The sequence below is a fragment of the Rana temporaria genome, chromosome 1 (genome assembly GCF_905171775.1).
Source record: "Rana temporaria chromosome 1, aRanTem1.1, whole genome shotgun sequence".
In the NCBI taxonomy this organism is placed as follows: Eukaryota; Metazoa; Chordata; class Amphibia; order Anura; family Ranidae; genus Rana; species Rana temporaria.
The window spans coordinates 272,497,034-272,521,937 of NC_053489.1; the positions used below are offsets into that span (position 1 = coordinate 272,497,034).

A 24,904-nucleotide genomic window follows, 5' to 3' on the forward strand; every position below is an offset into this window, starting at 1 on the left:
GATTATGTGACCTTTAAACATTTACTTTGCACATAAAATGCACATTACTTATATGACAATGAGAATGTCTTTTTTTTACACAAAACGCACATTAATTATCTCACAATGAGAATGCATGAATGCACGCCACTGTGGTCCCTAGCACAGACACATCACATGCACATCGAATTGGATTAGATCCAAGTACCCCCCCCCCCTTTGGTACTTGGGAGCAGTAACGCCCCGCCACGGCTCCAATTATGTCACTGTGCATTCATACACCATTCAGGAACCTGGGATGACTTCTCCCTGGTCCTGGGGATCCCTACTCCACCAAAACTGAGGGTGACACCCTTATGTTATCAGGAATGCCACCCCCCACATTCACACATCATTCACACACATAAACCAAATCATAAGTACAGTATAATAAAAAAAAGAAAAAAAAAACCCAAAAGTACCCCTGCAACTTAGTGATGTTGCCGAGTGCTCCTTCTGGGCTGACCACGGGCACGGCCACGGCCAACTGGGGGATCTTCACGGGGGGGGTCTGTGCAGGGGAGGGAGTATCTTCACGGGGGGGGTCTGTGCAGGGGAAGAAGGAGCCTCCCCTGGTGTCTGTCCTCCTGCTGGCCTGCCCTCCAAGGCCACGGCTATCCTTGTCAGACAGGCAGTGATGTCAGCCGTATTAGCCTGGCCAGCCCGGGTATTGGCCTGCACAGCCCGGGTATTGGCCTGCACAGCCTGGGTCAGGGCAGTCACCTCCTGGGCCACGCCTGTTGTGGCGTTCTTCAGGTCCCACAAACAGATGATGACCCCCACTGAGTTGGTGGCCACGTCACCCAGTGAATCCCTCATTAAACCCAGGCTGTGCTCCACCTTTGTCATTGTTTTTTTAATTTCACCCAGACTGCGGGTCTGCCGGGCATTGTCCCTCAGCAGACTGACCGGCAGACGCTCAAACCCCCCCTGGTTTCCGGGGTCGGCCTCCTACTTGCCCCTGAGGCTTGTGGCCTTGGAGGAGGGGTTGGAGTGACCCATGGGGGCTGCTGCATGTTGGAGGAGGGTTGGGAGGGGCCACCCCTGATGGTGACCTGACTGCTGGGAGCCTCTGGGGTACCCTCAGGGGATGACTCAAAGGTCCTATCTTGGCCCATCAGGATTTACTGGCCAATAACAATATTTTCATCTTCCTCCCCCTCATCCTCCTCCCACTCAACATACAAATTAGGGGAGTTGTGGGCACTCCCCTCCCATGGCGAATCCTGCCCTTCTTGGGACTCAGCATCAGCCTGTCTTGGGGGTGGTGCAGCAGCCTGCCCTGATGGGCCAGCAACCTCCTGCCCTGATGGGGCTGCCACCTCCTGCCCTGATGGGGCTGCCACCTCCTGGGCTGATGGGGCTGCCACCTCTTGGGCTGATGACCCAGCAACCTCCTGGGCTGATGGGGCTGCCACCTCCTGGGCTGATGACCCAGCAACCTCCTGGGCTGATGGGGCTGCCACCTCCTGGGCTGATGACCCAGCAACCTCCTGGGCTGATGGGGCTGCCACCTCCTGGCCATCTGGGGAGGACACAAAACAATCACAGGTTGGTGGATCCACACACTTGGCACATCTTCCCTTCCCCCACCCACACATGCTAATCACCAGATAGAAAAAAAATAAACTTACCTGTCCTCACAGGAGCATCAGAGTCAAAGCCAGGCAGGCCCACCACCTGCTGTGGGTGGAAACACTGGGCCACTGCCCATTCCTTCTCACTCATCCTGACTGGGCAGGGTCCCCCTCCTCCAGTGCCCCTGGTATGGGCATGCAGCGTTGCCAGCTTGTTCCGGGACACGCTCTTCAAATCGTTTATTTTTTTTTGGATTCCAGCGATGGTCCTGGTCTCCCCCCCCCCCCCCCCCGCCGCATTGATCCGATCGGTGATCTTTTTAAGGATCTCCTTCCTCCTGGCCGGGGTGGTGTTGTGGCTCTCAGGGCCATGGAGAAAGCGCCCATATTTTATGATGCCCTGAGCAAGAATATGCTTCTCTGCCACTGAAAAATTTAGCTTCCTGCGCTTGGTGGCCATCACAGACACCACCCAGCAACAGGAAACTCACCCAAAAAACAATCAACAATACACACACAACAAAGAAAAAAAAACACAGCAAAAAAAAAAAAAACACAAACAGACAGCTACTATAAATTCAAAAACAAACAGGCAAAAAAGGGAAACAAAAAACAATCACACACCAAAAAACAAACACTTATCAAAAACAAACAGGCAAAAAATCAAAACAAATAACAAATTATCAAAAACAAACACCAACTATACTCTACAACTCCTCAACAACTTTTCTCACAAACAAATCTTACCAACAAACACTGACAAACGTTCAAAGCAGAAGCAACTTGCTTTAGGAAGGGAACACAGGGAAATACTTTTGCAAGGGAAGTGTGTTTGACTGGGGCTATTTAGACACAGGGCGATCCTCAAACTAAGTACGCTTGGCCTTTTACCTATCTCACTGATTGCGATGAGCAAAGTTCTGCACATGCCCAGTGAGGTCCGGATTCGTGCGCGCATGCGCAGTACGGCCGGCCCTTCATTTGCATGGGGTCACGGCTCATTACAATGAAGCACGCCCACTTCCTTCCCACTTGCCATAACCACGCCTTACGCCTCGGAATTTAGGTTACGGATGGCGCAATTTTGTGCGCAAATGCGCTGTGGATACGGCACTTACGACACCAACTTAGGGCGCCGTAACTTAAATGACATAAGTTAGGTAATACTAAATTTGCACAGCTTTTTGAGAATTTGGCCCATTATGTTCTGCTTGAGTAGGGAATTCAAAACAAACTTGCTGCTTTTCCCAATTAAGCACAGGTTTGTTGAGAGGTGGGCCTCCTAAAAAAAACTGTACTAGTCAGCATGAATAAATTCTCAACATGCCACAATATGCAGTATACATTTTCATAATTTTATCATTCAAAAACAGTCCTTGAGCTTTAGATCAAGATCTTTGTCGAGTCCAGGAAGTAGATAGTGACTCTTGATGATGCTTGAACAAAGATGGCAGAGAAAAAGGTGTGGCGTCACAAGCGTTAGGAAGGAAGGGGTCCTGCAGGGCTCTGAAAACGTTGCTACTTTATGCTGGAATGTGTTTGTTTTAAAAAACTGTTTGGATGTAATATCGGATACCTTTGGTGTGCTGGCTACATATCTCCTGATCTTTCATTGTTTAAAGTACAGCAGCAAATCGGAAACCCAGACTCGATAATGGTAGCTGAAGGCCCCCAGCGTATCTGTACTAAATCCAACAAAGTACCAATGGAAGCTTCTCAGATTAATGTTTAACAAGCAAATGGAAAGGTGAACCCAGGAAGAACAATGCACAGTACAATACATAAACTCCTAGCTAGTCAGCACAAAAAGACAGTTTAAAGTGTTTTAACCTGAAGATTAAAAACATTGGGCCAGATTCACGTAGATCGGCACATCTTTATACCGGCGTAGCGCATCTCATATGCGCTACGCCGACGTAACATAGAGAGGCAAGAACAGTATTTACAAAGCACTCGCTCGAAACGTTGCGCATGCGTAACGTAAATTGGCCGGCGTAAAGCCCGCCTAATTCAAAGTAGGAAGGAAGTGGGCGTGATCCATTTAAATGAAGCGTGACCCCATGCTCAGAAGCAAGTTATGAGACGGGAGCACTCGTTCTGGTAAAACTAGCGTTTGTAATGGAGATAGCACATTCGTCATGCTGAAACAGACTGAAAAGCGCGAATCGTCTTTCACCAAACTTTTGCTAACACGAAATCAGCAAAAGCAGCCCAAAGGGTGGCGCCATCTGAATGGAACTTCCCCTTTATAGTGCCGCCGTATGTGTTGTACGTCACCGCGCTTTGCTCCAGCAATTTTTTTTTCACGATCGTGTGTAGGCAAGGCAGGCTTGACAATAATCTTGTAGAGAAAAATCTTCGTTTTTTTTCTAGGACAAGAAAAACGGCCGTGTGTACGCGGCATTAGAGCAGGAAAACGCCCAAAAATGGCTAGATGTGAACGGAGCCTTAATGTCTATTTATTTTACTTTCCCATTCTAGAACAAATACAAATATAGCAACCCAATACATTTCAAGGCCACCACATTCACACATATTAGTATTGTTAATGAGCAGATATTAGATTAAGGAAGGCTTCTAACAGGGTTAAGATACACGTCAAGGTTTTTTTTAACTCACTTTCTCTTTTACTGCTTCCTGTCTCACCAGCCACCTTGAGAGTAACAAGGTAACTATTATTTTATGAGAGAGACAGCAAGAAGCCTACAGTAGGAGTGTTTGGGAGAATTATTCCTATATGACCTGCAGCAGTTCTCAGATCACAGTGATGCTGCAATTAAAATACCTGTATGCACATCAAAGACTTATTTTAAATTTGGAATGTAGTGTATCTTTAAAAAGTGAAGATATGCATATCTGACTTAATATTGTGTTAACACAAATCAATTTATTGCAAAAACTGAAGTTAAAAGCACTTGCATCAGAACATCCAAGTATACTTCATATAAACTGATTTTTTTTATCATTTTTAGACCTTCTTGGAATATTCAGATACAGGGTCAAAATTTGTATTTGGTGAAAAGTATCTGGACCATTTTTTTGCTTTTAAGGTGAGACTTATTAATTTCTCCTTTTTTCGTTTGTAATAACCTCTTGTTATCCCTAGCATGCCCAAATTTACTCCTTTTATCTATCTACATAACTAGTGTATTCCACAGATTGATTATTTTTTTTAAACAGTTAATACAATATTGTTTTTTTGTTTGTTTGTTTGTTTGTTTCGTTTGTGGCAGCATAAACTTTGCCAAACTTTGCACCTAAAGTATAACTTTATTGCCATGATACAGAAAGAAAAAATGCAAAATAAAATTATTATTGTAACATTAGCCATTGAAAATCATGGGTCATAAAGAAAGCTAGCTTTTTAATTTTTAACTTCCTTTTGCAATATTATTCTGAAACAATATATGTATTACTTCTGTATCATAATTTTTTTTTTTCCAAATGATTAGGCATATAACTGAAATGTGAAACTGTAGCTAGACATTTTGAGATGACTCCATTCATATATAGTATATCTTTGAAAAAACAAGTTATTAAAAAGACTACAAATTCCCTTATACTAAAGCTGATGACATACTTACTGTACATGGAGCAAAACGTAACTTACTATTCTGTTTTGTAATTGTCATCACAGGTCCTACCGATTGTGATTTTCTTCAGCACGGTCATGTCAATGCTATATTTTCTTGGCTTCATGCAATGGCTCATTAAAAAGGTAAATATTCATTTCTATTATTTAGCTGTAGATCTTTTCTGGAGGAACATTTAGTTCTATTTAATTACCTTATACTTTTTTAAGCTTAGGACGGTTGCAAATTACACCATTCATAAAATAAGTTAATTGTTTCGGAAAATGTATTTCCTAATATTAACATGTTGTAAGTGCCACCTGGATTCTGGTACTAAGACTGAGGCCGGGTTCACACTATTGTGAATTAGATGCGGGATCCCTGCATTCAATACGCAATAGCAGGAGAATGTGAATGGTTCTCTATGGAGTCCTGTGCGTATTTTGGTCAATTTTAGGTCCGAATTCAGCCAAAAATTTAGGGCTAGATTCAGAGAGAATTTACGCCGGCATATCTATAGATATGCCGCGTAAATTCAAATCTGCGCCGGCGTATCTTCTTTCTGTATTCAGAAAGCAAGATATGCCGACATTAGCCTAAGATGCGACTGGCGTAAGTCTCTTACACCGTCGTATCTTAGGGTGCATATTTACGCTGGCCGCTAGGTGGCGCTTCCGTTGTTTTCGGCGTAGAATATGAAAATTACCTAGATACGCCGATTCACAAATTTACGTACGCCCGGCGCTATTTTTTTACGTTGTTTACATTAGGCTTTTTCGGCGTAAGGTTACTCCTGCTATTAGGAGGCGCACGCAATGTTAAGTATGGCCGTCGTTCCCGCGTCGAAATTTAAAAAATGTACTTTGTTTGCGTAACTCGTCCGTAAATAGGGCTGGACGTAATTTACGTTCACGTCGAAACCAATGACGTCCTTGCGGCGTACTTTGGAGCAATGCACACTGGGAAATTCCACGGACGGCGCATGCGCCGTTGGGGAAAACCGTCAATCACGTCGGGTCACCAAGAATTAACATAAAACATGCCCCCTCATCCACATTTGAATTACGCGTGCTTACGCCGGCCCCATTTACGCTACGCCGCCATAACTTAGAAGGCAAGTGCTTTGTGAATACAGCACTTGCCTCTCTAACTTACGGCGGCGTAGCGTAAATACGATACGCTGCGCCGCCGTAACAATGCGCGCCCCTACCTAATTCTAGCCCTGAGTCTGAAATCGGACCTGAAACAGTGAACCCCTGCTAGGAGCCGCATCGGCATTAGGTGTGAACGGAGCCTGAGTGGGAGTAAATTTACATTGAGGCGAATTAACTAAAATAGGAGCAGACAGAATCAGGAGCATAGTAACCAATAGGCTTACAACTTCAGCTTGTACGGTTAAGCTTTAAAAATTAAAGCTAGAAGCTGATTTGCTGACATGTACATTTACTCCAGATTCTGGCTGTTCCAGTCTTAGTAAATTCAAGTCAATATATATCAACTGCAGTTATTCTGGGCTGATAGAAAAATTGAATAAAATCAGCTTAATTGTTCTTTCTTTTTGAAGGTCGGATGGGTAATGCAAATAACTATGGCAACAACTCCAACAGAATCGCTAGTTGCAGCAGGGAATATTTTTGTGGGCCAGGTAAGCAATTTTTGGTTATTTTTTTAATAATTGATTACATCTTACCTATTTATCTTCGATGTAACATTTACATCACGTTTAAAGAAAACCTGTACTAATTAAGTATGGAGACCAACATTGTTGACCTCCCTTTTTTAAAATACCAGTTCCTTAGCTGCCATGCTGACCCAAAGCTTTAAATAGCTCTTCACTACCTTAAACAAGTATGCAAATTCTAACTTCACTATGAATTTCATGATCTACATGCATGTTCCAGTTAAGTGCCAGATGGCAGAAGACTGAAAGGGCCTGTGTCAATGGGCTTTTAATCACTTTGTTCACTTCAAACAGGTTTGCATTCCCATACAAATTTATGTGAAAGTTATTCCCTATAAAAGGAGGTCAAATGTAGGTCCTACAGAGGTCAACTGCAAGTGAAATGCACCGAAATGCATCTCAAACTGATGTCATTGACACAAACAAGCGACTGGCATTTTTATAAGAAGATCAGCAGAGGAAGCCTCTGTATGTCTCTTACCATAGGTTTATTTTAAAAACTGATCAAGTGGGTAGGATCTGATACCTGACCATGTATTCACAGCTAACACAGGAAGGGACATCCACCACCCCCTGAATGGCTGTCACAGACCAAACTCTGCCAAGCACCCAGTAAAGTAGACTGTGTACCTGTACTGTAACACATGCCAAATAAGTAAAGTGTATTATGGGCTGCCTATATTTTGTTAAAATGTTAAAATAAATAAAAATAAATTATGTATATATTTCCTGGCCCACCTCATGTCAGCACACAACAGGTTAACACCTCCTCTGAAGCCCCATAGGTTCCTAGCTAAATAAAAAGACAGCCCGTGCCCCAACTAAGGTGTTCTTCTTTTTGGCCATGCTCCAGGCCACCTGTTGATTGCAGTTGGTAAGATGGCTAGCTTGAAAGTCTTGCCCGGCCTTTATTCAACCTTACAAATTAAATGTGCGGTCAGCAAGTTTGGGACAAGAAAGATCAATTCTTTTTTGCTTTAGCAGCTTTTCTTTGATTGTCAGTGTCTTTTTTCATTTGTTCTCTCCCACCCATTTATTCAGCGATGGTATATCCCGTTGTGTGCTAACATGAGGTGGGCCAGGAAAACGGAAAATTGTTATCAAATACTTACCAGAATTTTCCTTTGCTGGCCCATCCTCACATCATCACAGGACTCCCTGCCTAGGGGCCTACCCATGAGGTGTTAACCCATTGTGTGCTGATGTGAGGATGGGCCAGGAAAGGAAAATTACGGTATATATCTATATATATATATATATATATATATATATATATATATATATATATATGGGGCAGACTCAATGGGCCACTTGGTCTTTTTTTCTGTTGTAACTATTCTATGCTTCTGTGTGGCCTTTCTGCCTCTAGAAAGTTTAAACGTTTTAATTGAAGGAGGTCAAAAACTGATCAATTACATTGTGTGGTAAAATAGGATAAAACAAACATAAAAGCGTTATGGCTGTTTATTAATTCACCTGATTGCAGCTTTTATTGAGAAAACCCAAACGGTCATAATGTCTGAGTGATGGCAACACTAATATTGTTACAAACCAAAAGAACTGAATGACATGCCAATAATTTTGGGAGGGCCACAAACTTTTTCAGATTTATTTAACAGCAGCCTGTTTTGGAAGAGACAAAACACCCAATAAATTAAACCAATATTAGCACTAATTTTGTAGTAAACCAAAACCTTAACCCAGGAAGTAGTTACTATATGAGCCTGTAGACCAGGTCAAAAACCTGCACCATTTTTTTTTTTGTTGTTTGTTTTTTTGCCACTATTTTTACAGTTAAATATTTAAACTTGCAATATTGGGCTCAATATACAGGTTTTAGGCTCCATGCACACCGAAGCTGATAAACTGCAGTTTATTGGCGTTTTGGCTTTTTTTTTTTAAAGCCCATAAACTGAACTCTATGTTAGCCTATGTGCCCATGCACACCTGGGCGTTTTTTAGTGTTAATGAGCTTTGGAGTTTATTGTTTTTTTTCTGAACGCCCAAAATTTGCGATCAAAGTGATGTTTTTTGGCAGGGGAAAACGCTCAAAAATGCAAAACGCTGAAAAACGCCAGCGTTTTTTAGCGTTTTTAATCCATTGAAAAAAAAAAAAAAAAGCTACACTGAAAAACGCTGATTAAAGCTATTGCAAAAACGCTAAAAAACGTTGAAAGGCTCCCTGCAAAGCTACTGGCGTTTTTTTATAGCTTTTATCAGTTTCAGTGTGCATGGAGCCTTTCAATTGGCATGTGACCATCATGATCTTTTTACCACAAGCAGAACATTTAAACAATTAACAATGAAAGAAAAAAATGAAAAGGCAATTTTTAAAGTCTGCAATTTTTAAAGGAGCCATGATAGAGGAAAATAAGTTTCCCCTGCCAAGGTCCTGGGGGGCAGTATGCTAATTCTTTTTACAGCTTGCTCCAAATAGAACTGAAGTGGCTTTACATACCGTAAGTCACAGCATCCGATCTCATCAATATTGAGGTATTTATGATCTGATCCAGTGTAATTTGCCTACTTATCACTTTATGTGCCAGATTCTGCTAGAGCAGATTTGCAATCAATATGGTGAACTACTGACTAAGACATGTTTGCTCAATAATACTGGTGCTTCTTTTCGTTTTCAGACTGAATCTCCACTTTTAATAAGGCCATACCTGGAACATTTAACCAAATCAGAAATCCATGCTGTGATGACTGCTGGTTTTGCTACAATTGCAGGGAGTGTGCTGGGAGCATACATTTCCTTTGGTGTGAGTATTGGCTTCAGTTACAGTGAGTGGGTTAATGTCCAAATATTCCAATTATTTTGCTTAGCAGAGCTGACAATGCATGTCCCCTTTTGAAGATTCAGTAGTACATTTTTACTCCAGTGCTTTGTATACAGTACATGTCTGTTTATGTTATTCTTCTGAATAAAATATTCAGTTTTAACACATAATGGGAGTGATCCTCCTTTTTTCTATTTTATTGTAAAGTGCTGTGCAAACTGTTGGAATTGTTGCAACTATATAAGTCCTTTATAATAATAATAATAATAATAATAATAATAATAATACATTTCATTAGGGGTTTTTAAGACAATGCACCAGTACCAGGCATATACCAAAAAACTGACAAAATATCTCTAAGGTCCCATACACACTATTAGATTTCCTGCAGATTTTTGTCTTTACCAAATTTACCAGATTTAGCAAAACCATGTAGTGCAAGGGCCTGCCTGATTGCATACAAATTGAAACTCTTAAGCCCTATATACACGATCGGATATCTGATGGAATCTAATCCGATGGATTTTTTCATCAGATATCCGATGAAGCTGACTTTCATCAATCTTGCCTACACACCATCGGTGAAAAATATGACCGTGTCCAATGCGGGGGCGTAAAAACACTACGACGAGCTGAGAAAAATGAAGTTCAATGCTTCCGAGCATGCGTCGACTTGATTCTGTGAATGCGTGGATTTTTGACCGATGGACTTCCACACAGACGATGTTTTTTTTCTATCGTTTTTTTATCCATAGGAAAATTTTAAAACATGTTCTATTTTTTTCATTTTTTTTTTTGTCTGTTTTCATCAGACAAACCGATCGTGTGACCTCATATTATATGGTTTTGTTAAATCTAAAGACAAAAATCTGCAGAAAATCTAATAGTGTGTATGGGGTCTAAGGCCCCATACACACAAGAGAATTTCTCCGCGAATACGGTCCAGCGGACCGTTTCCGCAGATAAATCCTCTCGAGGATTTCGGCGGATTTTCATGCGATGGAGTGTACACACCATCGCATTGAAATCCACGCCGAAATCCTCTGGTGATGACGTGTCGCGCCGTCGCCGCGATTATGACGCTGCGACGTGCGCGACGCTGTCATATAAGGAATTCCACGCATGCGTCTAATCATTACGACGCATGCGGGGGATCCCTTCGGACGGATGGATCCGGTGAGTCTATACAGACCAGCGGATCCATTCGTTGGGATGGATTCCAGCAGATAGATTTGTTTGGCATGTCAGCAAATATTCGATCTGCTGGAATCCATCCCAGGGGATAAATATCCGCGGAAACAGATCCGCTGGAGTGTACACACCATAGGATCCATCCGCTGAAACCCATTTGCTGGGATTTTTCAGCGGATGGATTCTATCGTGTGTACGGGGCCTTAGAGTAAAAGTACCAAAGATGGTATATCACATACAATATAACATTCCCAAGATGGCCTCTCTTTTAATAAGGGATTGACCTTCTCACACTATTTTTGAAATCCTCCTCTTTTTTACAGTTAAGATCTGTTTTTTCTTACTAATAATATCAAATGTAGGTATCATACTGTGCATTCTAACAATTACCAACGACAAATAAATAGGGAAAAAACTGTTATATAGCAAATCAGTACTTTTCCGCACCAGAACGGTGTCATTTCACATGGGACTGATGGCTTTAGGTACTGATTCTTCCAGCACCAGATAAAGAATCAATAAAGAATAAATGAGCAATTGGGATTAGGTTATGGTTATTTTAGGGTTGGCTCAAAGGCTTGGGGGAGAGGGGGATTTTTTTTACATTAACCAGGGACAGAAAAGGTAATATCAGGCATCTTGGGGTATCTGCTCTTCAGTATGACTTATGTTTTTGAAAGATTACTATACATTCCAATTTCCCTTTAGAACATAGTAGGTATAGTCTGCAGTATTTCCAAGGGGTGGTGATGGATGTAGCAGTACAGTAAAACAGTAAAATACAGTAAAATAAGTTTTGCCTTGATATACAAGCAATGTCTTGATATAAGAGTAGTGTCATGTCACAACTGAGTATAAAAAAGAAGAGTGGAGACTCTAATGCCTTAAGCCTCATACACACAGTAGGACTTCAAACAAACATTTCCGTGGATTTTTGTCCGAAGGGAGTTGGCCAGGCACACCCATAGCATACACACAGCAGGACTTTTCTGCAAACTTTCCCAACATCACGTGTTTTTTCTGCTCTTTTTTGCTCTTTACTGCCACCCTTTGGTCAACTTCTGCTATTGTTGGTTGATTTTAACATTGGTTCTGGGCATGCGTATTTGCACTTCGGACAAAATTCTGATGGATTTCTGTACACACGATAGGACTTTGCACCGTAGGAATTTTGTTGCCGAAAAGTTTGTACGTTTACAGAGCAAATTGTTGTCCGATGAAAACCGAAAAGGTTTGTCCGATGGAGCGTACACACGGTAGGATTTTTTTTGAAAACTTGCTCATTTTGAAGGTAGCAGGTTTTAAAAAAAATTCGACCGTGTGTACTCTCCATCGGACAAACTTTTTCAATTTTCATCGGACAAAAGTTCGCTCTGCAAACGGACAAACCTTTCGGCAACAAAAGTCCTACGGTGCAAAGTCCTATCGTGTGTACAGAAGTCCATCTGACTTTTGTCCAAACACGTACGCTCAGAACTAATGTTAAAATCAACCAACAATGGCAGAAGTTGACCAAAGGGTGGCAGGAAAGAGCAGAAAAGAGCTGAAAAACCACATGATTTTGGGAAAGTTTGCTGAAAGTCCTGCCGTGTGTATGCATACCAAGTTCACAGCGAACGCCCTTCAAACAAAAATCCACGGAAAAGTTTGTTTGAAGTCCGACCGTGTGTATGAGTCTTTAGAGGTGCCTCTCTTCTCTTTTTTACCCTGTAAAAAAATGCTTTAATATACAAGTGCTTTGGATTACAAGCATGTTTCTGGAACGAATAAGGTTTTTCTGGCAAACCAAGGTTTTAACGTAATTAAACAAGTGATTCTTTTAAAATATTATGCATAGGGAGTTCCATCTTTTTTAATTTAAAGTGGAACTTTAGTCAGAAAATTAAGTCCTGCTAGATCACTTCAGGCTGGCCCATTCTGCATGTATAGATATGTAAAACATTAAAAATAAGGCTTAGTACACACGACCGAGAAACTCAACGGGCGAAACACATCGTTTTGCTCGTCGAGTTCCTTGTGAAGCCATCGAGAAACTCGACAAGCCAATTTTCTCCATTCCCGTCAAGGAAATAGAGAACTTGCTTTCTTTTTGGCTCTTCGAGTTTCTCGACAGTTTCCTCAACGAAAATGTACACACGACCGGTTTCCCCGGCAAAAAAAATTCTCCCAGCAAATTTCTTGCTGGTTTTTGCAGAGAAACTCGGTCGTGTGTACGAGGCCTGAGTGTCTATACTGTTTAAAATCCAGTAATACACTGTCTTACCCTGCTCTGCACATGCTCAGTTGCTCTCCATTTTAGGCATTTTTAGGCACTGTTGAGTTTGTAGAGGCTGATCTGCTGACAACCAGGCCCCTTTTACACATATGGATCATTGTCCGTTTTTCATCCATGTGTTGACAAAACAGACATCAATGCATTCCTATGGAAAAACGAATGACAACAGATAATCATCTATTTTCATTAGTTTTCATCCGCTTCCACATCCGTTTTTTTTTTGAACGGATGAAAGCCCTATTTTTGATTTGTTAAAAAAACGAATCATATGAAAAACAGATGTAAACAGACTAATGGTCCGTTGTTGCATCTGTTTTTGCATGAATCTCGGTTCTTTTTGATCAAAGAGATGAACCTCGGTCTGCAAATTTGGTCAGTTTAACCACTTTAATACTAAGCTTTTTTCTGACACGTGTTGCTTACAAGTTAAAATCTGTATTTTCTGCTAGAAAATTACTTAGAACCCCTAAACATTATATATATTTTTATCAGAGACCCTACAGAATGAAATGGCAATCGTTGCAATATTTTATGTCATACTGTATATGCGCAGCAGTCTTTTAAACACAATTTTTGGGGGGAAAATACACTTCGATTAATAAAAAAAAAAAACGGTAAAGTTAGCCCAATTTTTTGTATAATGTGAAAGATGATGTTACGCCGCGAGAATCGTGATCTTCATTCTAAGCAAAAAAATTGTGATTCTCATTTTATCCAGAATCGTGTGGCTCTAATGTAAACCGAAAATGTTACTCAAGTGGTTAAGTAGATGTAGAGAACTGATGTATAAACTAATGTAAACTGATACATTCTTTGAAAAACGTGACTGAATTGATTAAACAAACCGAAGGCGTGTGTGAAAGGGGCCTAAAGCAGAATTAAACCCTCCTGTCCTTTACAGCCAAGGAAACTGCTTCTGTTTAAACTACTGCACATGTGATCAGTTATGACACCAGCCATTTGATGGTCTGGTTGAGGGCACAAGCAAATGTGACAGTTAGCAATCTACACATTCCAGGAAATTAAAGTCGTTAAATTGATGGGTTTAATTCCACTTTATGATTTATACCTCTTTCACACTGGGGCCGCGTAAGCGGTAAAGGCCTGCTAGTTTTAGCAGCGCTTTACCGTCGTTTTAGAGACGCTTTTCAGCTGGTAGCGGGACGCTTTTAACCCCTGCTAGCGGGTGGACAAAGAGTTAAAAGCGCACGTGTTGTGGCACTGCCAAAGTTGCTTTTACAGGTGCTATTTTTAGTGCTAAAACGCCTAAAAAGCGCCCCAGTGTGAAAGTTACTGCATTTTGGGGGCTCTGGGCCTCAGCAAAATGGCAGCCTTTGGCAAGAAGCAAGTTGTTATGGGTAAAGTTCAGCTTTAAGACTTAGTTGTGACATACAGTATAACTCAAAGTCCAAATCAAATCGAAAACAAAGCAAAAGGGCAATCTAAATAATTAAAGACCATTTGTAGAGCTATTTATTATGGTAAAGGATAATGCTTGTATCATTGTATTAAATTGTTTTCAAGTAACTAACTATTAACCAACAATGTTTTTTCTGGTCTATTGCAGGTGTCGTCCTCACATTTGTTAACCGCTTCTGTCATGTCTGCACCAGCAGCACTTGCTGTAGCCAAGTTATTTTGGCCAGAAACAGAGCCTATAAAAATCACTATGAAAAAAGGTCTTCAGTTGGAGAAAGGGTAAGGAGCTTGTCATAGGAAATCATAAGTGCATAACTGAAGCAGATATTCTGAAAACAGAGATTTGACATTATATGGAGTGAGCTCTTTCTCGGATTCAAACCCCCTTGCATACGTTCTCTCTCCCCTGCGTTTGAGAGCTCACTCCTGTGATGGTGGTAAGTGGTGATGACTAGGCCTCACTTAGTAACATCCTTGGAGTACTTAGAAACATCCTGGGAGTATTCCAGTCAGGCTTCATAACGTATGTAAATTACCTACACCTGTAGCAAGGGCTTTATTCTACTTTAGTGAGAGCTACACAGTTTGGGCTAGATTCATAAAGGACATACGACGGCGTATCTTCAGATATGCCGTCATATGTCCGAATGAGCGCAGTCGTATCTATGCGCCTGATTCATAGAATCAATTACGCATAGATTTGGCCTAGATACGAGCAGCGCAAGTCTCCTACGCCATCGTATCTTAGGGTGCATATTTAAGCTGGCCGCTAACGTAGATTTACGCGTAGAATATGCAAATGAGCTAGATACGCCGATTCGGAAATGTACGTCCGCCCGGCGCATTGATTTCCGTCATTTACGTAAGGCTGTTTTCGGAGTAAAGTTACCCCTGCTATATGAGGCGTAGCCAATGTTAAGTATGGACGTCGGGACAGCGTAAATTTTTCCGTCGTTTACGTCGTTTGCGTAAGTCGTACGCGAATAGGGCTGTGCGTAAGTAACGTTCACGTCGAAAGCATTGACTATTTGCGACGTGATTTCGAGCATGCGCACTGGGATACATTCACGGACGGCGCATGCACCGTTCCTTAGGAGCGTCAATTACGTGGGGTCAAGGCTCATTATAATACAACATGCCCACTGCCTGGACAATTTGAATTAGGTGGGCTTACGCCGGCCCATTTACACTACGCCGCCGTAACTTAGGACGCAAGTTCGTTGTGAATACGGTACATGCCTCACTAAGTTACGGCGGCGTAGTGTATCTGAGATACGCTATGCCCGCCTAAAGATAGGCAATTCTATCTGAATCTAGCCCTTTGTTTTTATCTACAAATGCCCCTTATATGCATAGGCAGTTTTGTGGTAAAGGTGAACTGTCCCTTTTTTTTTAGTCTAAACCCTGGCAGTAGTGCTCCATCTAAATGATGTATACTAAAAGATAGAAGATAGAAGATGGGGCACACCAGCAACCATTAATTCACAAGAGTTAACACTTTTATAATTCATCGATAAATACCTTTTTATTGTTTGTTTAAATTGGGTAACCTTTTCTTTTTTTATTTTATTTCTTCAGCACGGTTGGGCTTGGGGCTGGGTTAAGCCGAAGCAGGTCACGTGTCCTGTGATGTCACCTCTGCTTTTTTTGGTCCTTCCCCCAGGCCATGCAAAGTAGAGTGAAGCCGTCAGTCAAGGATCTTATCTGCCCTAAGACAACTTTGAGTAACAGCTCTAGTCTAATTTGCAAGGCCTTAAAATTTATGAGGGACATCACAGAACATGTGACTGGATTTGGTTCAGCCCTGCCTTCAGCCAGAGCATAGAGAAATTTGGGGATTTCATCTATAGTAAGTTGTGCAGCTTACTGTAGATTAAATCCCCCTGATTAATTTCACTATGCCCGGGTTGGGAGCAGGGCTAAACCAGAGCCAGTCAGATGTTAATATGTTGGGGTTGGATCAACTACTTGACTGATGGCTCCAAACCTCTTTGCATGGCTTGGGGGGGAGGGCTTGAAATAGTTGAGGGACATCACAGTACATGTGACCGACTCCGGTTTTGCCCTGCCCCCAACCCAGTCCCAGAGAGATTACCGGTAATTGAGGATTTAGAAGAAGAGGAGCATGCAGTGTTGGTGGCAGTGGCAATATGAGCCTGCTGATTGTTGCCACCACCAACAATTAACCAGGAAGCTACCAAAAAATCTTCTTAATAAAGATATTAGTCCTAAACAAAGGGCACAAAAACATTAAAGCTATTATAGGACCTTTTTTTAAATCTTTCCTTTTTGAATTTGATGACACATTCAGCTAATAAACACATTGAGCCAGATTCAGGTACATTGTCGTATCTTTGTGCCGGCGTAGCGCATCTCATATGCGCTACGCCGACGTAACATTGAGAGGCAAGCTGAGTATTCACAAAGCACTTGCTCCCATATTTACGCCAGCGTAACGTAAATAGGCCGGCATAAGCCCGCCTAATTCAAAGTAGGCAGGTAGTGGGCGTGTTGTATTAAAATGAATTGTGACCCCATGTAAATGCATGGCCGTACGAATGGTGCATGCGCACGCATGCTCAGAATCACGTCGCATATACTCCCTAAGATACGACGGCTCAATACGTACGACGTGAACGTAACTTACGCCCAGCCCCATTCACGTACGACTTACGTAAACGACGTAAAATACGACGGCTGTTCCGACGTTTCGGACGTCCATACCTTAACATGACTTACCCCTGCTTTATGAGGGGTAAACTTACGCCGGACGTACGCCTTACGTAAACAGCGTAGATTACTGCGACGGGCGTAAGTACGTACGTAAATCGGCGTATCTTGCTCATTTACATATTCAACGCGTAAATCAATGGAAGCGCCCCTAGCGGCCAGCGTAAATATGCACCCAAGATACAACGGCGTTGGAGACTAACGTCGGTCGTAGGAAGCCAAAATTCAGGCGTATCTTGTACTGTGAATACGGCACATACTGTAGATACAACGGCGCATCCTAGAACTTACGTGGCGTATCAACAGATACGTCGGCGTAAGTTCTCTCTGAATCTGGCCCATTATTTTAAAGATCAGAATGTTCAGTATGTATCATTTACAGTAAAGTGTAAAAAATCCTCTGAATAATGTATACTCACATCTGGTAATACAGCTAATAAACTGGTGAAAAGGTTACCAGAAAAATAAATATTTGCAACGTATCACCAGCTGTGAAAGTGTAAAAACAAATTCCAAGAGGAACGCGGACTGCAAAACATTTTTGTAGCAGAGTAGGGGATTCCATGAACCACCCTCATTTTTGTTGCAGTCTTTGTCACCTTTGGAGAGCTTCTCTCACTTTCTTTTTGAGTGACAGCATCGTTTTTACGAATGGAAGTGAGGGGAAATCTCCTTGGGGCCTCAGACAGTACAAAAAGTTGACAAGTATTCTAGTCTTTATAGCAATCTATCCAAAACTATGAAAAACATTTTGCCTGGCGTTATAAACAGTAATACTAACCCCTCCTCCCAAACACTTCTCATCTATCAACATTTAAGCCTTAATTTGCTGCACACCCATCTCATCCGTCACTGTAAACCTCTTTGCATTACGCGTCAGAATTCATCATCAGGAAAATCTGTTTTTTATTAAATGTATTTTACATTTTGATGAATACTTGGGAACCTACTGTATGTAAATACTGATATTGGCTTCTTTGCCTTAGGGATGCAAGAAACATTCTGGAAGCTGCAAGTCAAGGAGCTTCTGCATCAATCCCTTTGGTAGCTAATATAGCAGTGAATTTGATGGCTTTCCTCTCACTTCTAGCCTTTTTCAATGCTGCCCTCTCCTGGCTGGGAAATATGTTTGATTATCCACAGTTGAGTTTTGAGGTAAGCATTGTACTATATAAAGAGGTGTAAAGTACAGTTATGAAATCAAAGTGAGTTTATTTAATAAAAGGAAACTATTTTTTTTAAGTGTTTCCTTATAAATTCATTTTACAGATGTCGGTTTAATGTATATAATTGTAACACTATTTTCTAAGGCCCTTCTGGCTTATTATTTCATAGGCAAATATCCCTCATGTATTTTCTTATTAGTAGTAAACAAGCGGCCACAAATGTTTAATGCATTTTTAGTGAATTTTTATTTTTTAAACATAAATTTATTTTAAAGATGTCAGTTATTGTACGTAAAGTGTTACTAAACCCAGGACCCTGCATTCACTATATCTGGTTTCCCACAGTACACAGAACATGGAAATGCAATTATTTTAGCAACTATAAACTGCTAAATACCCTTTCTCATCAGCAATATACTGTATAGCAGTCTTGTGACTTCTGTATGTAAGCATGTAGATGGAGTTTTTAGTCTCCTCTGACCTTCTTATGAGGCTGCAAGACCCCTGACCCTCTGTCTGGACAGTGCGGGTTGGCCCAGTGCTGATCACATGCACTCTCCCAAAGAAAAAAAAACTCTCTAGCAATACACATCAAACTATGCATGTGCAGAGTGACTCCAAGGGCTCTGTCCTATCAGGAGATGGATTCGGGACAGTGTAAGAAGAAGGATCAGAGACAGGACCAAACAACCTTTTTTATACACTTTTTTTGGACCAGTGACATCTATACAGGGATCAATGCTAAAATAGCCACTGATTATTGTATAAATGACACTGGCAGGGAAGGGTTTAACACTAGGGACATCAAGGGGTTAAGTGTTCCCTAGGGATGTGTTTCTAACTGTGGGGGGAGTGGACTGACTGGGAGTAGAGAGAGATCGCTGTTCCTGATTACACTGACAGATCCCCGTTCTAGATCTCTGTGGAGACTAGAGGTTTGAGACCCCTGCACTAGATTTTAGTTAGGGGTATCAGAGTACAAAGTACAAATGTATGCCACAAATTTCAGATAGCTAATCACAATCATGTGCCACTTTGTGTTGATCTATTACATAATATTCCAAAAAATACATTTACGTTTTGGGTTGTAACATGACAAAATGTGGAAAAACTCAGGGGGTATAAATACTTTTTCAAGGCGCTGTAGCTGGTGACTGTCAGTCATTGGCTCCCTGCTCTGCCCCTCCAACGCTCACTGGAGTGCTGGGCTGTGGATTATAAGAATCTGGAAGAGCCCTTTAACAAAGGGGACCCCCATATCCTGGCCCCCCCTATGTGAATTGAAGGAAGTGAAAATACAGGGAGTGCAGAATTATTAGGCAAGTTGTATTTTTGAGGATTAATTTTATTATTGAACAACAACCATGTTCTCAATGAACCCAAAAAACTCATTAATATCAAAGCTGAATATTTTTGGAAGTAGTTTTTAGTTTGTTTTTAGTTTTAGCTATTTTAGGGGGATATCTGTGTGTGCAGGTGACTATTACTGTGCAAAATTATTAGGCAACTTAACAAAAAAAATATATATACCCATTTCAATTATTTATTTTTACCAGTGAAACCAATATAACATCTCAACATTCACAAATATACATTTCTGACATTCAAAAACAAAACAAAAACAAATCAGTGACCAATATAGCCACCTTTCTTTGCAAGGACACTCAAAAGCCTGCCATCCATGGATTCTGTCAGTGTTTTGATCTGTTCACCATCAACATTGCGTGCAGCAGCAACCGCAGCCTCCCAGACACTGTTCAGAGAGGTGTACTGTTTTCCCTCCTTGTAAATCTCACATTTGATGATGGACCACAGGTTCTCAATGGGGTTCAGATCAGGTGAACAAGGAGGCCATGTCATTAGTTTTTCTTCTTTTATACCCTTTCTTGACAGCCACGCTGTGGAGTACTTGGACGCGTGTGATGGAGCATTGTCCTGCATGAAAATCATGTTTTTCTTGAAGGATGCAGACTTCTTCCTGTACCACTGCTTGAAGAAGGTGTCTTCCAGAAACTGGCAGTAGGACTGGGAGTTGAGCTTGACTCCATCCTCAACCCGAAAAGGCCCCACAAGCTCATCTTTGATGATACTAGCCCAAACCAGTACTCTACCTCCACCTTGCTGGCGTCTGAGTCGGACTGGAGCTCTCTGCCCTTTACCAATCCAGCCACGGGCCCATCCATCTGGCCCATCAAGACTCACTCTCATTTCATCAGTCCATAAAACCTTAGAAAAATCATTCTTGAGATATTTCTTGGCCCAGTCTTGACGTTTCAGCTTGTGTGTCTTGTTCAGTGGTGGTCGTCTTTCAGCCTTTCTTACCTTGGCCATGTCTCTGAGTATTGCACACCTTGTGCTTTTGGGCACTCCAGTGATGTTGCAGCTCTGAAATATGGCCAAACTGGTGGCAAGTGGCATCTTGGCAGCTGCACGCTTGACTTTTCTCAGTTCATGGGCAGTTATTTTGCGCCTTGGTTTTTCCACACGCTTCTTGCGACCCTGTTGACTATTTTGAATGAAACGCTTGATTGTTCGATGATCACGCTTCAGAAGCTTTGCAATTTTAAGAGTGCTGCATCCCTCTGCAAGATATCTCACTATTTTTGACTTTTCTGAGCCTGTCAAGTCCTTCTTTTGACCCATTTTGCCAAAGGAAAGGAAGTTGACTAATAATTCTGCACACCTGATATAAGGTGTTGATGTCATTAGACCACACCTCTTCTCATTACAGAGATGCACATCACCTAATATGCTTAATTGGTAGTAGGCTTTCGAGCCTATACAGCTTGGAGTAAGACAACATGCATAAAGAGGATGATGTGATCAAAATACTCATTTGCCTAATAATTCTGCACTCCCTGTAGTTGTAAAAAATACACACACACCAGAGAAAAAAATCCTTTATTAATAAAAAATACATTTAAAAAAATCCAGCGGTGGTAATCTACTCGGTCCCGGCTCCCTGCTCTAATGTTGTCTGTATCCAGCGACGGGTGATCTCCTCTCCGGTCCACCGTTGAGAAGATCGTCCGGGATCCAGAGCAGCATCGCCGGCCTCCTCTCTCCGCCGGACACAGCCCGGCGAATGACGCGGCTGGAGCTTTGACATTTCTTATATTTGTGAGGCGGGGCCACCGTCACGTGACCTCGTCCCCCTCTGACGCACCCTCTGCTACGTCACTGGGGAAGTCCGGGCTTCCCCCATTGCGTCAGAGGGGGCGGGGTCATGTGATGGTGGCCCCGCCTCACAAATTTAAGAAATGTTTGACACTTTGTTTGACACTTTGTGCAGGGACAGTTCTAAGTAAAGGAAACATGCGATATTTCACATGCTAACTTTACACCCCCCCTAGGTATGAAATTTAAAGTAATATTTCACTTTTATTGTTTCACTTTTAGCATTATTAAATTCACTGCTCCGGAAAAAACTGCCATTTTTAAAACTTTTTTTTGCATTGATACATGTCCCCTGGGACAGGACCCGGGTCCCCAAACACTTTTTAGGACAATAACTTGCATATTAGCCTTTAAAATTAGCACTTTAGATTTCTCCCATAGACTTTAACCTCCTGGGCGGTGTTCCCGAGTCTGACTCGGGGTGAGATTTTTGGGCTAGGATCGGTAACCCTGAGTCAGACTCGGGCTTGCCTCGCTGGATGTACAGGGAGTTTTACTTACCTTGTCCCTGGATCCAGCGATGCCACCGCGCTGTGTGAGCGAGTGGGACCTCGCTCGATTCACACAGCGTCCTCCTGTGCCGCCGATCTCCGTTCCCTGCGACGTTACGACGCACGGGGACGGAGAACGGCGCCAAATTTAAAAAGGTAAACAAACACTTTACATACAGTATACTGTAATCTTATAGATTACAGTACTGTATGTAAAAAATACACACCCCCTTGTCCCTAGTGGTCTGCCCAGTGTCCTGCATGTCATTTTATATAATAAAAACCTTTTTTTCTCCCTGCAAACTGTAGATTGTCCATAGCAACCAAAAGTGTCCCTTTATGTCAAAAATAGTTTTAGATCAGCTAGAAAACAGCGATAATAAATTATAATCACTTGCAGAATTGTGCGATAGCGATTTGTGGGGAAATTTGTCATAAAAAAAAAATAATAATGACAACGACAATTCTGCAACTGAGCAAATTTCAGTGATTTTGATTTGATTACATTATTGAATAATTTTTATTATAATTATATTATTATTTGTTATAATTATTTATAGTTATTTATTATATTATAATTTATAATTTTGTTTTTAAAAAAATGTCATACCCGGGATGCCTATTAGAATCTTGTTTGGTCAGATTTAAGTGAGTTATTTCTAAAAATTACAGACCTACAATATAAAACGCCAAATTTCCTTGCAAATAATGGTACCGCTTTCAGCATGTTTTTTCTGAAAGAATCATACCGCCAGGGAGGTTAACAGAGTGTTCCGCGGCTTTTCGAATTTGCCGCGAACTCCCCAAATTGTTCGTTGTTCGCCGAACAGGTGAACAGGCAATGTTCGAGTCGAACATGAGTTTGACTCAAACTCGAAGCTCATCCCTATCCACCACCACCAGGTGTCACTGCTCCACAAGTGCAGACCAATGCTATCTCTAGGTCCACTTCACATACATAGTTCAACAGTCTGGGCCTTTTTTCAACACATCTGCTGCCAACTGCACCATAGTGATTTATAACACCTGCCTTTAGTGTGCCAAATATACTAGTCAAATGGGTACCACCTGCATGCTGAGACAAGTGATTCTTCACCACAAATCTCTGTGAGAAAACTACATCAATGATACAGGTCAACAGCAAAAAGCCTCTTTTTCCTCTTTGTTCCACCCTTTTTGTCATCTCCCTTAAAGGGGTTGTAAAGGTTATTTTTTTATTTTCTAAATAGGTTCCTTTAAGCTAGTGCATTGTTGGTTCACTTACCTTTTCCTTCGATTTCCCTTCTAAATGTTTTTTTTCTTTGTTTGAATTTCTCACTTCCTGTTTCTCCTCAGTAAGCTTTCCACCATCCTCCGAGCGGTGGAAAGTCATTTAGAACAGCTTACTGAACACCTTACTGAGGAGAAACAGGAAGTGAGAAATTCAGACAAAGAAAAAAAACATTTAGAAGGGAAATTGAAGGAAAGGGTAAGTGAACCAACAATGCACTAGCTTAAAGTAACCTATTTAGAATATAAAAACGAACCTTTACAACCCCTTTAACTTCACAAGATTCTCTGTCAGCATCTGCTGAAACATCTGCAGCCTGAAGTTATTGCCGAAGTCTGACAAAGGGGTTTAAGAGGCTTAGCTTACAGCACATCAAGCAGGGAAAAGGGTCAGCATGGGGCCATGTTGAGTAGGGCCAAGAATGGGATTAGACCTTGTCATAAGTCTCCTAACCCCAACCCCCACTCCAGCAGCATCTTTGTTCAAGCAAGTGTCACTTCCCAGCTGCTGGAATGGATGAAAAAAAATTGCCCTCCAACCAACCTCATGCCCAGCATCTTAATCATGGGTCTTCAAACTATGGCCCTCCAGTTGTTCAGGAACTACAATTCCCATCATGCCTAGTCATGTCTGTGAATGTCAGATTTTTACAATGCCTCATGGGATGTGTAGTTCCGCAACAGCTGGAGGGCCGTAGTTTGAGGATCCCTGATCTTAATGGTTGACCACTTACTGTCTACCTTCTGTTTCACAGGTCTATAGTACAGTTAAAGGGGTTGTAAAGGTACAATTTTTTTTTCCTAAATAGCTTCCTTTATCTTAGTGCAGTCCTCTTTCACTTACCTCATCCTTCCATTTTGCTTTTAAATGTCCTTATTTCTCCTGAGAAATCCTCACTTCCTGTCCTTCTGTCTGTAACTCTCCACACAGTAATGCGAAGCTTTCTCACTTTTCTTTCTTTGGTTCTCTTTCCTATATATAGTAAAACAATTTTCGGTCAGTGTATCACAGCTCCTTGTCAACTGCTTGGTATGCGATACACCTGTGCACTGGACCTCAGGGATAGCTATGCTGCACAGGCTGCACCTGCAAAAGCAGGTCATAAATGATTACTTCTACAAATACATAACAGGGACAGGTTTTAGGAATCTGAGGTTCTTTTCATCTCCTCAGTGGCTCCTGATTCAGAATGTGTGTACTATCTTGTCACCATTCAACGTATGGTGAGCTGCAACTATGCACAGATAAACTACACAATTCCTCTGATGTACCTGTTTGAGCACATACTGTGCACACATACTGTGTGTCACTGACTTCAATATAGGGATTTAATTTTGCGTTTTTTAGACTCTACAATAGGTCCATTGAACACCCCATGAATCCCAGACACATTTGCTCATCCCTGCTCAAACATATCTGTAGAATCTCGAATAAAAAAAACATAATTTATGATAATGGATGGAACTACAAACATTTCTTCAAAGGACAGCTTCTATAGAAAAAAGATGGGCTGGCATAGTAAAATAATTTGCTATAATTTCATTAAATGCAATAGTG

General features: G+C 41.6%; 1 protein-coding gene across 1 annotated transcript in view; it reads left to right on the forward strand.

The window, feature by feature from the left end:
* The window catches only part of SLC28A3 (solute carrier family 28 member 3), a 106,442-nt gene that overhangs the window by 68,146 nt on the left and 13,392 nt on the right, over nt 1-24,904 (forward strand). The window contains exons 8-13 of the mRNA XM_040355523.1: nt 4,568-4,645; nt 5,233-5,313; nt 6,732-6,812; nt 9,485-9,610; nt 14,662-14,792; nt 18,230-18,398. Coding sequence (XP_040211457.1) covers nt 4,568-4,645; nt 5,233-5,313; nt 6,732-6,812; nt 9,485-9,610; nt 14,662-14,792; nt 18,230-18,398 — 666 coding nt within the window. The remainder of the gene's footprint in view (nt 1-4,567; nt 4,646-5,232; nt 5,314-6,731; nt 6,813-9,484; nt 9,611-14,661; nt 14,793-18,229; nt 18,399-24,904) is intronic.